This window comes from Trachemys scripta, chromosome 7 (assembly GCF_013100865.1).
Source record: "Trachemys scripta elegans isolate TJP31775 chromosome 7, CAS_Tse_1.0, whole genome shotgun sequence".
Lineage (NCBI taxonomy): Eukaryota > Metazoa > Chordata > Testudines > Emydidae > Trachemys > Trachemys scripta.
The window spans coordinates 114,894,859-114,912,872 of NC_048304.1; the positions used below are offsets into that span (position 1 = coordinate 114,894,859).

The following is an 18,014-nucleotide window of genomic DNA, read 5'->3' on the forward strand; positions in this document are numbered from 1 at the left end:
GGTAAAGCAGCTTTTTTAAAAAAAAAAGTCAGCTGTAGCACAAGTACACCAACTTGGAACATCTCTCCACATCCCTGCAGGAGGTTCCCTCAGCTCTGGGCTCCAACTGCCCTATGTGGAACCGCCCACAGAAATAAAACGGTTTGGTCCTTCATCTGGGCACCACATTTCAGCAACAGTCATTAGCTGCTCCTCTTGCTCTGGCGGAGGAACTGTTCATAAGACTTGAAGCTTGCTGTTTTCCAAGCCCTGATTTCCCCCACACCCCTTTGACAATAATGGAAAAGGAACCATCTATTGTCCTGGGTTTGTAGTTTGTTTTTAAAGGGAGCTCAGTTTTGCTTAGCTCTGTTCCCACCACGGGTGCTGTACCGTGGGGGCTGTAGTAACAGCGGGTGTGACAGACTCGGGGACTGGCTACCTAGGAGTTCTGACACGCAGCCCCTTTTAGACACACGCCTGCTGGAGTTGCAGTCAACTTTGCAACTAGCTACTTGAGCACCAGTGGGTACAGCTGCTGTATGTGACCTCACAGGGAGGAGCTTTCAGAGAGGGGAGCGAGAGAAACTGACTGGAGCCAGAATCAGAGGCTGAGAAGTGTCTTTAGGACAGAGAAATACATAACTGGATTGGTGGGAAAGCGATCGTCTTCTCGTGGGGGAATCAGCGGGCACCTGGGAGGCTGAAATAACCGAGCCCCTGCAAAAAACCCGAGCCCTTGTCTGGATCTGCCTACAAACCAGATGGAAAAATTTAAAGGTAAGCTAGGAATGGTGCTGATTATTCCTGGGTGATAGTGCTGGGTCGGGCTAGCTCGTGGGTGGGAGCGGAGAGGTTTTGTGGGGGAAACACGCCTGCCCAGGGATCTCTTCCCCCCTTCGTGGGTTTAAAGCGGCTTGGGGAGCCGATCCCAGTTTTCTTTCCATTTCTGGGAGCCGCCTTCTCAGCATGTATCATTGGCGGCTGATGGGTTTCCGCTGGGGACTCTGCTCGCTGGAGTAGACGGATGCTCGGCTGGGGGCTGGGATTCGGCTTGAAATTCCAGCTCGAGCTTCTCCACTGAACAACTCGTCCCAGCAGCGGCGCGTGTTTGGGTTGAATTGGTTTTTGTGTGTCCCCCCCCCGGCGCCGGCAGTTTCAGGATCCTCGGGAAAAAGGGGGGGTAGGGCTAGACACCCTGCTGTGTATTGCCGTGGGCACGTTTTCAGAACGGGCTCAGTTTGGGGGTGTCCCCCACGGGCTCCGCCGCTTGGCTCTGTTGGCTGCTCGCCCTGAGAGCCGCGGGGGCTTTCCTGGGGTGGCCGATGATTAACAGGGAGCGAGGGGAAGTTCAGGGATAGGGCAAAACTCAAGCCCAAAAAACCAGCCCGGGGCTGGAGGAAGCGCGAGGGAGACGGAGTTCTCCTGGCCCGGCCGGTCGGTTTCAGGTGGGCTCCTTGTTGCTTTGAGAGCAGTGGGGCGGCGTCCAGCCGAAATGGAAACAGCGGCAAGTGCAGACAGGCGCAGCCCCGGTCAATAGAATAGGGGATCTGAGCCGATTTCCTGCTTCCGAGCCAAATCCTCCCTCCGCGCCCCTGCAAGAGGTTGCTGCTGCCGGGACGGGGAGGTGAAGCCCATTGTAGCCCTGGGCAAGCTCTGCTCTGTTTCGGAAGAGAGGCGGGTCGGCTTGAAGCCGGTGTTTCAATAGAAGGGCGATGGGTGGTCGCTGGTCCAGGGAAGCCAATGGAAAGACGCCGGTTGATTTGGGTGGGTGGGTGTGTTACAATCAGTCTGACTAATCCAGTGCAGCTCTGGCTGAAGAAATGCACAGCCCAGGACTCGCTCAGGACCACAGAGCTGTACAAAGGGAACTTGGCCCTAGAAAGCGAAGCCCGTGGATGTGCTCAAATTCCCAGCCCTGGCGAAGCTGACCTGCCTCCTTTTGCTTCTGCAGCGGAAAGAACTCCCCCCCCTGCGCCTTTCCCTCTCCCGTGCGCGTGGGGCATTCAGAGCACACCCCCCCCCCGCGGGGCGTTATTTCAGAAGGACGAGCTGCTGGAGGGGAAACTGCAGCTGGTCTCCAAATAGGTGTTTTGTTCTGCTATTGAGCGGAGTTGGTGGTTTTTATAATGAGCGCGCTGGGTTGCTGAGGCAGTGGGCTGTACCGCGTGGAGCCAGCATCCGCTCCGCTTTGTTGGTGTAAATGCACCGAGGTCACTAGGGCTTGACGCCGGTGTAGCTCACTTTGAGGAGAACAGACGTGCGCCTGAGACGGAGGCCACAACGGAGGAAAGAAAGGGCAGGACAGTCTAGCCCACAAGGATGTCTCCTCCAAGATTACACCTGTCACGTCTGTGGGAAAAGCTGCAGGGCCCAAATGGGGCTCCTCAGACACTGAAAAACCAATGAACCCCCTGGGCCTGACATCGTCCAGGGATAGCTGAAGAGAGCAAAGATAAACATCAACCTGCCCCTTGGGGGGTCTGTTTTTAAATTCTTTGCAGGCTGCACACACACCTGCTGACTGTCCCTATTTAGGAAAGGACAATCACAGGGCAAGACCCTCAGCTGGTGTAAATCACCCTGCACCTACACCAGTTTATGCCCGCTAAGGTGCTTCCTGTACGGACAGAGCCCTGGAGGGTAGACACAGTCTACTGCCAGAAGGGGCCTGTCAGTGCAGGAACGCCACCTCCCTGAACAGCATTGGCTACATTGATTGAAAGCCCCTTTCCAGCAATATAGCTACACCCACACTTGAGAGTAATCCTCGCATAGCTGTGCCAGTCTGGTGTGTGGAAAAAGCCATATCCCTGAATGACACAACTATGCCAGGATAAATGTAGACCAAGCGTCGGGCAAAACATAACTTGGTCAACTTCAACCACTCTCTTCTGGCCAAGAAAACAGGCAGGATGCCCTAAACTAGTGGGCACTTAGGGTCTGATCCTGCTCCCATACAAGACTCCCATCTCTGGAAGGAGGAGCTGATCTGTTCTCTGTAAGGAAAGCTATAAATGCTTGCGCTGCAGAACAGAAGTAGCAGTTGCTCTAGTCACTGGGCCCCCTCAGGATGTTTTAGTGATTTAACAGGGAATGTTGTGCTCAACCAACAAGTTCCGGCCTGACTTTTGATTTAATTGATGCTTGTTAGTGTTGGGACCACCCGGGGGGGGGGGAGGGGGCAAATGGGGCAATTTGCCCCAGGCCCCACAGGGCCCCCAGCCCTGCCTCCACCTCCCCCATCCCCCCGGCGCCTCAGCACGCCGCGTCAGGAGAGGCCCTGGAGAGCGCTGCAGCGGCGTGGCCTGAGCTCCTTCCACTGACTCAGAGCCGTGTGGTAAGGGGGCGGAGCTGCGAGCTCCGGTCCCGCCGGAACCACGCCGCTGCAGCGCTGTCCAGGGGCCAGGGCAGCTCCTGGACGCAGCACGCTGAGGCTCCAAGAGAGGGGAGAGGCGACGATAACCCAGGAGCGACCCTGGACAGCGCTGCTGGGGGGCGGTCAGGGGACGGGGAACGGGGGGGTTGGATCATGGGCGTTCCAGGGGTCTGTCAGGATTCAGCGGGGAGTGGCTAGGGGTCGGGGCAGACAGGGGAGGTTGGTGGGGGCAGGGCCGACTCTAGGATTTTTGCCGCCCCAAGCAGAAACAATTTTGGCCACCCCCCCCCCGTTTTTTTCTTACCCCACCTCCAGCCCCTCTTCAGCTCCGCCCCTTCCCCAAATCCCCAGCCCCGCCTCCTCCCCCCAGGCTCTGAAGCCTAGGAGGGAGGGGGAGAAGCGGCATGCGCGCCGCGGCCACTCAGAGTCTCCCCCTCCCTCCCAGGCTCTCAAACCTGGGAGGGAGGGTGAGCAGCAGCACGCGAATCAGCTGTTTCGCGCACCGCGGCTGCTCGGGATCTCCCCCTCCCTCCCAGGTTTGAGAGCCTGGGAGGGAGGGGGAGCAGCAGCACGTGAACGGCAGCAGTGGAGGTGAGCTAGGGCAGCCGGGGCACATTTTTAGGGGTGGCATTCTGGCGCCGGCCATGCTGCCCCTAAAAATGTGCCTCCCCAAGCACTAGCTTGTTTTGCTGGTGCCTAGAGCCGGCCCTGGGTGGGGTCCCAGGGTGGTGGTTGGGGGGGCAGTGAGGGGACAAGGAGCAGGTGGGTCAGGGATTCTGAGGGGTCCAGTCGGGGGGGGGGCAGGAAGTAGGTGGGGGTCAGATAGGGGGCAGGGCCAGGCTGTTTGGGGAGGCACAGCCTTCCCTACCCTAAAGCTCATTCAGCAGTTTGAGACTTGCAGATGGCTATTTAACACAATGAACCAAACTGATATCTTTTCCCTTAGGGCTACCATCCCTTTCACTTCTCAAATTCCAAACTATAGTCTACATTTAATTTCAGTGCCATAGGGAGATTCATGTCAGGGGAGGGTAGCTTCATTTAAAATTAGCCACTTTAGATTAACAGTAATAGAGCCAAGAGAGCCATGGGGGAGGGATCACATGAGAAGAGCAATGTCCTACACCACCTACCTCCTTCCCAACTCTACCAAGGGAGACCCCTCTCCCCTGCATTCCCTGAGGCTCCAGAGGGGTTAATTCAGTGGTTCTCAAACTTTTGTACTGGTGACCCCTTTCACATAGCAAACCTCTGAGTGCGACCCTCCCTTATAAATTAAAAACACTTTTTAATATATTTAACGCTATTATAGATGCTGGAGGCAAAGCGGGGTTTGAGGTGGAGGCTGACAGGTCGTGACCCCCAGTAATAACCTCGTGACCCCCTGAGGGGTCCTGACCCCCAGTTTGAGAACCCCTGGGTTAATTTAATTTTAGCACCCTGTGTCCATTCACATGCATGTGCTATTTTGAGCATTTCAGTTTTCACAACAGAGGCTCATCCCAGATTCTGGAACAAGCTCAAATGCTCAGTTCGTGGAGTATGTACATAGTCTATACTAAAGACAACCCCCCAGTAACCATCTCCAATTTGTGAGGGATCCCATGGAGCCAGTCTCTAGGAAACAGATAAATTCCTGGAGGTTAAGTCCATTAATGGCTATTAGCCAGGATGGGTAAGGAATGGTGGCCCTAGCCTCTGTTTGTCAGAGGGTAGAGATGGATGGCAGGAGAGAGATCACTTGATCATTACCTGTTAGGTTCACTCCCTCTGGGGCACTTGGCATTGGTCACTGTCAGTAAACAGGATACTGGGCTGGATGGACCTTTGGTCTGATCAAATATGGCCATTCTTATGTTCTAATCTAAATGAATCCAAAGTTATGGAGACAGATATGAGTCAAGGAAGCCAGCAGAGTATCAGAAATCTGGAAAAATCTCTGACTGGATGGGCTCAGGCGTTTGATCACAAGCTGAGGTGGTTCAAAAGTTTTGGATTTTTTTTAAGCAGAATTTTTTTATTGTTTCTTTAAACAATCAAACACAGCAAGCAGCAAATATTTGGCCACACTCTTCTGAAACCCCAAATCATGTTCAGGTTTTGGCAGTCTAATTTCAGCTTTTCAATTAAAAAAAAACAACAAATTTTGAAGGAAAGCAGACATTGTCCGTGATTTTTTCTGCTTTTTAAAAACCTCTAGTTTTCGATCCAAAAGAAGTTTTGACGGAAAATATTTGTCCAACCCTTTTAATGAGCTTTAGTGCCTTTTAGCACTAGCTGATGCTGAGAACCAGTGATACCTTGTAAAGGTGACTTGAAAAGAAGTTTTCTCAAAACTGTGTTTGTGCCGAGATGTGGAAGGTTTTTAAATGTTTATTTTTCCCAGGGCCGCCTGGGGCGGGGAGGAGGGGAAGTGGGGCAATTTGCCCCTCGGCGACAGGGGCCCCCACGAGAATATAGTATTGCAACTTTTTTTTTTATGGAAGGGGCCCCCAAAATTGCTTTGCCCCAGGCCCCCTGAATCCTCTGGGCGGCCCTGAAGTTAGTGTGACAGCAACAAGATTTTATTAGAACGGAAGTAGCTGCACCAAAGCTGTGGTGATCATGCCCATTTTAAATGAGGTTTAACCGACCTGGTGTAACCCACATACCTCCTGGTTGTGGTGTTCTGTCCCATCTAGCAGCACCGAGACCACTTAGAGGGTATGCCTATACTACCCGCCGATCCGGGTATTGGGGATTGATTTATCGCGTCTTGTCTAGATGCGATAAATCGCTCTCTGAATCGACACCTGTACTCCACCTCGACAGGAGAAGTAAGCGGAGTATCTGGGACTCGCCACTGTCAGGACTAAGATGCTTTGACTTCAGCTCTGGAGCTTAGTGCATCAGCCAAAAACCAACCGGCTGTTAGCTAAGGCTGTAGAACAAACTCATTTTCTCTCTCTTTCCTGGGCTACACCAGTGGGGGGATTCAAACTAAGCTAGGCAACTCGGGGGGAGAAGGTGCTTGCCAGGGACAGAAGAAATGTATGTGGGTGGAGGATGAGCTACTTCCACTAGTGCCTTGGCAATGTATTGGCATTGACAAGATAGGGTTTTTTTTTTAAAAAAAAAAAAACCTAACGAGTCCATATAACTCCAACCAAAGCTTGATTTCTAGTCAGATCTTTCAGAGAAGGACAGGTGGGGCTCCCCTTGTTCTTGGCTGTTTGGGTTGGAAGAAGTTGGCAAACTGCATTTCTTTTCACCTGAAGATCTCCAAGCATTTTGCAGACATCAAGTAGGTCTTGCAACACTCCTGCAGGCTAGATGTGTTGTACTGTGCCCAGTTAAGCTCTATCTACACTAGCAGGAAAAGCGGTATTTTAACATGTTAACATCTGAGTGTAGATAAGGGTTTACCCTGACCAGCTAATGCATGTTAAACCAACAGCTTGCCTTGTCTAGTGAAGACAAGGCCTTAGAGCTATGAGCAGACATAATCAAAGCACAGAAAGGTTAAGTGATGTGCCCAGGGTTAAATAGCAAGGCAGAGCTGGGAATAAAACTGAAGAGTTCTGACTCTTACATATCTATTTTTGGCCCTTCACTAACTCAAGTTCATTGGCAATCATTTTGAGTTAACTAATATGATTATAAATGCTAGTCTACAGGCTCCACAAGTGGTGGTGCTGTAATCTAGAACTCAGTTTAGGATAATGTTTGCAATTGTTAGTTAACTTGATCTAATTGGCAATCTCTGAACTAGAGTTAAAATGGGACAACATGTTATACTCTAGTCAAACCCTACATCCTCTCCTGTAACAGCTAGCGTACTGCCTCATTTAACATCTGTTAAAAAAAAATATAGATGACAAATGACTGTCCTCCATGTAACATCCCTGTCCTGTTATGAAAATCACCGTGTGGGTGTTTGTGGAGGGAGCAGAGGATGCCACTGCTGGGAGTAGGCTGGAGCACCTCATTTACTCAGTGGGGATCCAAAAGAAGAAACTCGTTTTGATTGTTGTGACTGGCTTCCAAAACCACAACCCAACTCAATAATAGATCCACAGTAGCCACCCTCAAGCCAAATCCCATCCTACGCACAATCACCCAAGCCAGATTATTACCGTTGTCTCACTTCTAATATAGATGCATCTCTAGCCTCAACAGAGGACCTGAGGATCCTGGAGTTTGCTGCTTGTGGATGAGTGTCCCTGTATTCTATATCGGGAGTAGCCGTTTTAGTTTGTATCCCAAGGCCAGTTCCAGGCACCAGCCCAGCAAGCAGGTGCTTGGGGCGGCCAATGGAGAGGGGCGGCATGTCCAGCTCTTTGGCAATTCGGCGGCGGGTCCCTTGGTCCCTCTCAGAGCGAAGGACTAGCCGCCGAATTGCCGCCGAAGACTGAAATGGCTGCGGTAGAGCTGATCGCGACTTTTTTTTTTGCTGCTTGGGGCGGCAAAAACCCTGGAGCCGGCCCTGCTGTATCCACAAAAACAACAAGGAGTCCAGTGGCACCTTAAAGACTAACAGATTTATTTGGGCATAAGCTTTCGTGGGTATAGATTCCGAGGCCAGCAGGGACTGTTGTGATAATCTAGTCTGACCGTTTGTTATAAACTCCCCAAAATAATTCCTTTGAGCAGATCTTTTAGAAAAACATCCAGTCTTGATTTTAAAAATTGCCAGTGATGGAGAATCCACCATGACCCTTGGTAAACTGTTCTAATGGTTAATTACCCTCACTGTTAAAGATGTATGCTTTGTTTCGTGTTCTGAATTAGTCTAGCTTCAACTTCCAGCCATTGGATCGTGTTATACCTTCTCTACTAGATTGAAGATGTGATGGGTTTGGTCACAGAGGCCCCCTTGGGACAGTCACCTGATGTGCTGAGATTACCACTGAGCCCGTTTTCCCTGCCAACTTGGGACTCCAGAACCCTGCCTTGTTGAGCCAGGGATGGTAGTCTGCTGCAACACAGATCCAGGTCTGGTCCACACCCCCAAAGCTGCAGACTTTAACCAAAAACTGCTCAGCAGATCACCTATCTCCAGCACCCAGACACCCAACTCCCAATAGTATCCAAACCCCAAATAAATCCATTTTACTCTGTATAAAGCTTATACAGGGTAAATTCATAAATTGTCCACCCTCTATAACACTGATAGAGAGAGATGCACAGCTGTTTGCTCCCCCTGATATTAATCACTTCTTCTGGGTTAATTAATAAACAAAAGTGATTTTATTAAATCCTACTTTTTATACTTAAGTGGTTTTAAGTACACCTCTACCCTGATATAACGCGGTCCTCGGGAGCCAAAAATCCCTACCGTGTTATAGGTGAAACCTGTTAAATTGGGGCAGGGCTCCGGCTGCGGGGCACCCCAGGCCCTTTAAATCGCCACCCGAGCCCCGCTGCCAGAGCCCCAGGGCAGTAGCGGCAGGGCTCTGGGGGTGATATAAAGGGCCCAGGGCTCCCCACAGTAGCCAGAGCCCCGGGCCCTTTAAAGCACCGCCCAAGCCCTGCTGCTGGAACCCCGGGGTTACTGCACTATATGCGAACCTGTGTTATATCGGGTCGCGTTATACTGGGGTAGAGGTGTAATAACAGACAGAACAAAGTAAGTTACCAAGCAAAATAAAACAAAACATGCAAGTCTAAGCCTAATACATTAAGAAACTGAATATAGGTAAATCTCACCCTTAGAGATGTTCCAATAAGCTTCTTTCACAGACTACACTCCTTCCTAGTCTGGGCCCAATCTGTTCCCCTGGTACAGACCTTGTTAGTTCCATCTCAGGTAGTAACTCAGGGATTTCTCACGACTGGCAGCCCCCTTTGTTCTGTTCCAGCCCCTTTTATAGCTTTGGCACAAGGTGGGAATCCTTTGTCTCTCTGGGACTCCACCCCTCCTTCTAAATGGAAAAGCACCAGGTTTAAGATGGATTCCAGTTCAGGTGACGTGATCACATGTCATTGTAAGATTTCATTACCCACTGGCTGGCACACACATATACAGGAAGGCTTACAATTAAACAGAGCCATTTGCAACCAATTGTCCTAGTTAATGGGAGCCAAACCACCATTAATGGCCCACACTTTGCATAATTACAATAGGACCTCAGAGTTATATTTCATATTCCTAGTTTCAAATACAAGAATGATACATTCATACAAATAGGATGAACACCCTCAGTAGATTATGCAAAAGGTCTTTTGTAAGGTATCATTACAAAGCTTATAAAGTATATTCCAGTTACATCATATTTCCACTCATAGACATATTTCCATAAAACATTATGGAGTGCAATGTCAGAGCACCCCATTATTAAATATTTGTTCTCCATGTTGCTACTTATAGATTGTGATCAAGTTAATCTTTAAGCATCTGTTTGTTAAGATAACTAGATTGAGCTCTTTTCATCTACCACTATAAGGCAGGTTTTCTAATCCTTTAATCATTCTCGGAGCTCTGCAGATATAGGCTTCATTGAAGAAAATCAGGGAAATTTTTGCATCAGCCACAATTGAATTTGACGAGTCATATATAGTTTTGTACATGCCTTGAACTGTTAGGCATGTGAACATTCCCTTATCCTCTCCACAGTGTGCAATGAGCATTGGGGGTTTGCTCCACACGCTAGCAGCCAGAAAAATGGGCTTGGTGGTGAGACACTGCGTGCGCAGACTGTAATGTACTTTGGAATGAAATGGGCTGCATAAATGGGTTTTATTATTACAACACCCTTCCCTCCACCCCTTCCTGCCTCCTCCTCCCCACCACCATAGTACCACTGAACAACTTAACAAAGGGAAACAGCTCACAAGGCAACAAGCCAGCACTCCAAAATTGCCCCTTGTAAAATACCTGTAAAACGATGTGGGACCCACCCTTGCTTTATGTTGCAGTGTCTATTTCTTTGTCATGCTGCAGCTTGGCAATGGGAATGCTTCCTCCCCTCCCCAAATACACACACCTTTGCCCCCTGCCCTCTTCCCCTCCCTCCCCCTTGTCCTTACACAACAGGATTTGTTTGCATTGATTCCCAGCTGGGGAAGAGAGAGAGTGTTTGAATGAGCTTATTGTTTTGGAGTTTTCACTGAGTCTTTTCACTGAAGACCACAGCCCTGGAACATATTAAGTGGATATGCAAAAATGCCCATGGTATTCTTCTGGAATGTTTGAGGTTTGTAGTGCTCTTTGCAGCAATGGACTGGGCACAAGTGGGTAATTACAGTAATGAGGCCAGGTCTACACTAGGAACTCTTAGCTGGTATAGCTGTATGGATCTACTGTCCCGGCAAAACCCTCCTAGTCTGGATGCAGCTTGTGCAGGCACAACTGAGGTATAACTGTGTCTATGCTGCTGGCTTTTATGTTGGTCAGGGTGTAAATGTTGTAGTGTAGACTCAGCATAAGTCACATAGACTTGGTAACGACCCCCAAGGTTTTGTGGATTCCACACAGGGATATATTTGACTTTTCAAATGTAAATGCTAGAAATAAACCCACTCCAAACATTTCCAACTTTGGATCTGGGGCTAAACGTTTGACCCACTTTATAATATGGTACTGTACAGCTGGAAATGGAGTCAGTAAAATGTCCATCTTAAATACTTATGTGGCCTCCATACAGGTAGTGTCTGCGTGCCTCAATCTTTAATGTATTTATTTATTTGTTCTTGCAACATTCCTGTGAGAATGGGAAGTGCTGTTATTCAGATAGGGAACTGAGGTACAGAGAAGCTAAGTGAGGTGTCCAAGGTCATAAAGGAAGTTTGTAGCATATCAGGGACTTCAATCCAGGTCTCCCAAGTCCTAGGCTCGTGCTATAAACTCCTGCCTGAAGGGGATCTTTTCTCTGTGAAATATAATTATGCCCTGGCCTTCCCTTCAGAAATATTACAAGCATTCAAATAACCTGTTCTATGCTCTTCAAAATGACTGAAGCCCATTTTGGATTAAAGGAAACCATGACAATAAAATCTATCCCAAAGTGACAGCAGTTGAAGTGCTCACAGTAGTGGGAAGAAGAAGAAAACTTGGTGGGACAGGAACCAAGAAAACATGTGGCAGATGGTAGATGTCCAGGAAATAAAGACTAGGCAAAACGTGGGTATGTATGTACGAGGCTGAGCGTTCTTCTTTAAAGCTGTGTGAGTGTAACCATACAGAATGAAGTTACTTACTACAGTATTCAAGCAGGCTCCTGCAACCTGATCTTATTCTCTTCGTTTAGACTGTTGAGTCATCACATCTTATATCCCAGGCCAATAGATAGGACAGACCAGCACCATAAGTTTGCCAGTGGCTGAGGAAGCTTAATGAGGTGACACTAGTTTATTTGCAAACTGTGTTTTATTTTTCTGGCGCTAGGAGGTCTACGTGCGTCTCTGTCGTGAGTGCGCACACATACGCACCTTCTTAAGACTCAAGAGAATGGGTTCCGTGTAGAAATGGGCCAAACTGAAACACCTGAGCCAAACACACTTGAACTCTAGGAAAGTGCAGATCCAAGTCTTAGGATCATGCCTAGTTTTGTACTATAACAGTGACACTTTGCAGTTTTCACACAGGGAGAGACATTTCTATCTCCCTTATATGCTTATCTGGCCCTCATTACCATTGTACCTGAGCCCCGCCCCATCTTTAATTGTATTTATCCTCACAACACTGCAGTCAGGCAGGAAAGGGCAGTGGTGTTATCCCCATTATACAGCTAGGAAGCCCGAGGTTGAGAGACTACAGGTGAACTCCTGCCCCCCAGTTGTTGGCAAAATTCTCATTGACTTCAGTGGGGCAGGATTTCAAGCGAAGTGACTTGCCCGGGATCAAGCACTGTGGTGGAGCAGAGAACTGAACCCCCTGCTGCTGAGGGAATGCCTGAGTCACTGGACCATCCTTCTGCTTTGGGAGGGTTTCCATACACATAGCAGGGCCTCAAGGGGAGGATCTTCAATCCTCCCCTTTTCTCCATGCTTTAGGTGAGAGGCCTGCTGAAAGGATCTTCACACCTAGCCACGCCTCAGAAGGAGGGAATGGCAGGGCCCTGTGAGGGAGAGGAGTGGGCTGAGGGGTCCATGTACGTGCACATGCTTCTCATTAAAACCCACAGAGGAGAGTGGTGTTTGCCCCAGCCAGCCAAAGCTTTAATAAAACAAAGACCCCTCTGGGAGACTTCCTGATACTCCGGTGGGCCAGGCCAACCCTGCTTGTGGCATGCTGCAAAGCTCATCTGTGGGGGCCACCACTGTATTGCCAGCCCCAAGCGTTCAACAGTCATGAGCCAGGCTCCCCCCCAAAATCACAAGACTGGCCAGAAACTAACTTTTTTTTTTTTTTTTTTTTAAATGAAAGCTGAGAGTCTGAGAGTCTCTCACAATCACAGGGCTCCAGGAGCTGCAGCTTTAACAAAACACCAAAGAGTGTGCAATAAAACCTGCAGCAGCTGATGAAGCTGGAATGAGCGGGGGAGTGAATGTGGTCAGGGGGGTGGCTATCGCAGTCAATGTGGATTCGGTCCATGTGCCTTGTGGATTTTACACTTTGCCTTGTACATTTAAATCGCTGTAAGAGCCCTGAGTGAAGGTGAAGTGTTCAGAAGGCTAAATAAATAATTCCCCTGTGAATGCGTTTAGAGGTGGCCATTTCGTTGGGCCAGGAAGAGAGTGGGGATTTCTGGACACTGAGTTATGTCTACACTGCAGTTAAAAACCCACAGGTGGCCCGTGCCAGGTGGCGTGGACTCACAGGGCTCCGGCTAAAGGGCTGTTTAATTGTGCTGTAGATGTCTGGGCTCAGGCTGGAACCTGGACTTTAGGACCCTGTGAGGTGCGAGGGACCCAGACCCAAATGTCTATACCACAATTAAACAGACTCTTAGTACTATCCCGTTAGCCTGAATTAGCACGGGCCAACCACAGATGTCTAATTGCAGTGTAGACATATGATGGGAGGAGGGTTGGGTGAGGAGCCATTCTGATCCACTTTCCCCCTATTGTAAATCATCCACCCCACTCCCTGTCATCTTCCTGGTCCTGAGGAGGTTTGCTTCCCTCTACGGCTGATTCCTGACCTCCCACTTGGATTAGGAGCTAACCTCAGCGAGCTGAGTCATGGTGGGAGCATAGACCATGGCAGAGAAGCGTGAAGGAGCCAGGTGACTGGGGCAGGCAGGGGTGTGAGGATTTCTACTTGCTCCTGGGGTGGGGTGGCAAATTGAGAGGCTGTCCGGGTTCAAAGGAGATGGAAGACCCTAGTTTAAATGAGGATAGAGAAGGGAAGGAGGGGAAAGAGGTGGACTGGAGACCTACTCCTCAGTGAGGATCACCAAGGATGCTTATGCCTACCCTTGGAGAGCTAAATTGTTAATCTTCTCAGTCCCTCTGAAGGCCCATGTCATATCTGGAGTCTTCCCAGCAAAGCTGGATGATATGGGAATCTTTTCAGAGCTGTTAGCCATTCAGGGCCTGCTCTGTGAGCGGGCCAGAGAGATGTTATCTGTGCTGAGCATACTGGACCAGATTCTTATATACAGTCTTGCCAACACAAGTGTTCAAAAATCAGGAGTCAGGACCCTCAAAATTATGAGTTTGGCTTAAAAATGAGATTTTAAAAAAATCTGGGGTTCTTTTTCTTTGTCTTCTGGTTTCTGAGGCTTTATGTTATACATCAGACACGGTTTCAAACTTTTTTTTCTCTGCAATCATGAAGTTGATAGAAACATTTTTTAATGACCGCTGAGAGTCACCCGACTCCTGGAGCTGTGGCTTAAAAGACCAAACATCATGAGATTTGCAATAAATTCATCAGAGTTGGCAGCCCTGGCAATGATCTGACTGCATTAGGCCACTCAGGTAGCATAAAGGGGTCAGATACTGGCCAGCTGAGAATTCCACCAGTGGAGACGCTACTGGTTTGTGAAGTCAGCTGCCCTTCCACCTGTCCCAGCATGGGGAGTATGCCAGGGAAGGGAATATGGAGGAGGAAGGGCTTCCCTAGGCTTTGGTGATGCTCCATGATCACTTGGTGGAGCTCAGCTTCAGCTGGGACTCTGTACCGCTGTTTCTGCAGCAGCCGCAGGTCAAAGAGTGGATGACTGCGACTGAAAGTAATTGAAGCTGGATGTCTTCAGAAACAAATGGTAATGCTAATGATTGGCATTGTTTAGTAAATGTGGTGGGTGAGCCAAAAATCAGTGAGAACAGCTGTTACTAAAGGAAAGGCAAGCATGGGTAATTGCAGCTGGCAAGGAGAGCCTGACTTTCTGCCTGTTATACTGCAGACTAGAACGTGGTGAAACAGTTGAGCTGTGGAAATATAGACCCTATTGCGTATCAGCAGCTGGGGATATGTTTGAAATCATACAGGGGAAAGCATGAGAAAATGGCAATTGTTTGGTCTAAAGTTCCAAATATGAAGGGTAACTTTCACTTAAATACTTTTTTCCCACTGACCTATTGCCTTCTTCGTAGGCAAAATTCCATGGAAAGCACATCTGATGTTTTGGTGTATGGCAACATTATTTCCAGACAGAGCTGTTTATAACTGAAGACAAATATCCTAGTAGTATGGGGTCACTGTGACTCCCACATAACATACATATTGTGCCATTTGTGATTTAAGAAAAGCCGATATCTTTTTTTCTCAATTGGAACAGTCTGCTGTTTATGGGTGCTTTCTTCCCACCCTGTTGTGTTGATGTTTTTGGACATGCATAGCATGATTCTTATCAATGAAGGGAAATATCTGCAAGTCTTGTTGGCAATTCAGCCTGTGAGTTTCTTATCACAGTTTATAAGGGATTCCAAAATTTCCCCAAAGGTTATAGGGAGACTTTGGTGCTACAAAAGAAGTCAGTGTGAACCCCCAAAATGAAGATGATATAGGGTCAAATTTTCAAAAGCCCTTAAGTGATTTAGAAGCCTAAGTCTCATTTTCAGGTGGCAAGTGATTTAGAAGCCTAATTCACTTGAAAATGAGACTTAGGCTTCTAAATCACTTAAGGGCTTTTGAAAATTTGACCCTATATCATCTTCATTTTGGGGGTTCACACTGACTTCTTTTGTAGCACCAAAGTCTCCCTATAACCTTTGGGGAAATTTTGGAATCCCTAAGTCTCATTTTCAAGTGAATTAGGCTTCTAAATCACTTGCCACCTGAAAATGAGACTTAGGCTTCTAAATCACTTAAGGGCTGTTGAAAATTTGAGCCATAATATATCAGCAGAAACTGGTCCACTTTTAACTAGAGAGGAGTCTGATCAGGAAAATTCTCAAAGAGGTTTTTCCATTGCTGTGGGAACTCCACCTCCCTGAGCTACAGTAGTTAGGTTGACTGAAGCATTTTACGTGGAGGGTTAGGTGGGCAGTTTTTCACACCTCTGAGTGCCATAGTTACATCCGTCTAACTTTTAAGTGTAGACCTGGCCATAGTTAAAAAATGGAGAGCAGGCTTTGGCGTTGGTGGTAAAAAATTAGCGTAATGGGGCTCCCATCCTTCCGATCCTGCTTTCACACAGGTAACTAACTCAGGTGTGCATGGAAAGTACATGAGCAGACTTCTCTGTCCTGATACATGCATATATCCAAGAACATATGTCTGAGCTAAATTCACCCCACATATCTTTTTATTATCGAGTGTGAAAACCATTAAGACTCAGGAGGAAACAGTTGGCTGACAGAGATCCTGACCTTTGTTATGCAAGCTTATGCCATGTCACTGGTAGATTTAAACTGTATGTTTCTCCACAACTTGGAGTTTTCTTGCATGAAGAATTTCATCACATCAGCTGCAGTTCTGCAACATTCCAGCAACTCATTTGTTTCATTTATTATTGGACAAACCACTGAACATGGCTGACCTGTCTAGTTGGCTTCCGTGCCAGACAACTCAAACTTCCAACATTACCATTCCTATTGTGAATGATCTGTGCACTGCATGTACTCAGTGTAAATATAATCAGAAGCCACTTGGTATCCACAGGCAGTTTGTGCATAGCAGCATGTGCACAATTTGCAACTGCAACTCATTGCAGCCATAAAATTGTAAATACACAAATGGAGGCTGCTTTTAAAAACCAGTGACGATATCTGCATCACTACATAAAGCAGACATAGGGTCAGATGTCAATGGAGCTTCACTGATTTATGCTGGCTAAGGATATGGATATATGTATCCAAATCTTGTTGCAATCTTAACTTTGGAGTCACGACTAATGTCTCCATAATTTCACTTTCCATAGAGCAGATTAAAGAACATTTGAATCTCATAAAAAGGTATATAGGTCTGTTGCCCAATAGTTTTACCAACATAGAATCATAGGACTGGAAGGGATCATGAGAGTTCATCTAGTCCAGTCCCTTGCATTGATGGCAGGACTAAGTATTATCTAGACCATTCCTGACAGGTGTTTGTCTAATCTGCTCTTAAAAATATCCAATGATGGAGATTTCACAATCTCCACAATTTATTCCAGTGTTTACCCACCCTGACAGTTAGGAAGTTTTTCCTAATCTCCAACCTAAATGTCCCTTGCTGCAATTTAAGCCCATTGCTTCTTGTCCTATCCTCAGAGGTTAAGAACAATTTTCCTCCATCCTCCTTGTAACAACCTTTTACGTAGGTAAAAACTGTTATCATGTTCCCTCAGACTAAACAAACCCAATTTTTTTCAAACTTCCCTTATGTGTCATGTTTTCTAGACCTTTCATCATTTTTCTTGCTCTTCTCTAGACTTTCTGCAATTTATCCATATCTTTCCTGAAATGTGGCACCCAGAACTGGACACAATACTCTAGTTGAGGCCTAATCAGCGCAGAGTAGAGCGGAAGAATTACTTCTTGTGTCTTGCTTACAAAACTCCTGCTAATACATCCCAGAATGATGTTTGCTTTTGTTTGCAACAGCATTATATTGTTGACTCATTTGGCTTGTGATCTACTATGACCCCCAGATCCCTTTCCATGTCATTTCTTCCATTTTGTATGTGTGCAACTTCCTAAGTGGAGTACTTTGCATTTGTCCTTATTGAATTTCATCCTATTTACTTCAGACCATTTCTTCAGTTTGTCCAGATCATTTTGAATTTTAATCCTATCCTCCAAAGCACTTGCAACCCCTCCCAGCTTGGTATCGTCCGCAAACCTTATAAGTGTACTTTCTATGCCATTATCTAAATCATTGATGAAGATATTGAACAGAACCAGAACCAGACCCAGAGTTGATCCCTGCAGGACCTCACTCGTTATGCCCTTCCAGCATGACTGTGAACCACTGATAACTACTCTCTGGGAACGATTTTCCAACCAGTTTTGCACCCACCTTATAGTAGCTCCATTTAGGTTGTATTTCCCCAGTGTGTATATGAGAGGGTCATGCGAGACAGTATCAAAAGCCTTACTAAAGTCAAGACATACCACATCTATCGCTTTCTCTCCCTGCCCCCCATCCACAAGGCTTGTTACCCTGTCAAAGAAAGCTATTAGGTTAGTTTGACATTTTTTCTTGACAAACCCATGCTGGCTGTTACTTACCACCTTATTATCTTCTTCTAGGTGTCTGCAAATGGATTGCTTAATTATTTGGTCCATTACCTTTCTGGGTAAAGAAGTTAAGTTGACTGGTCTGTAGTTCTCCAGGTTGTCTTATTCCCCTTTTTATAGATTG

At 47.5% G+C, this 18,014-nt stretch overlaps 1 protein-coding gene across 5 annotated transcripts in view; it reads left to right on the plus strand.

Annotated features, from left to right (window-relative positions):
* Positions 1–206: 206 nt before the first annotated feature.
* The window catches only part of AFAP1L2 (actin filament associated protein 1 like 2), a 120,359-nt gene continuing 102,551 nt past the window's right edge, over positions 207–18,014 (plus strand). Inside the window, exon 1 of one of the 5 annotated variants that reach the window (XM_034777914.1) lies at positions 207–759. In XM_034777914.1, coding sequence (XP_034633805.1) covers positions 744–759 — 16 coding nt within the window. In that variant the 5' untranslated portion in view covers positions 207–743. The remainder of the gene's footprint in view (positions 760–18,014) is intronic. The other 4 variants (XM_034777912.1, XM_034777911.1, XM_034777915.1 and 1 more) reach the window with 4 other exon arrangements.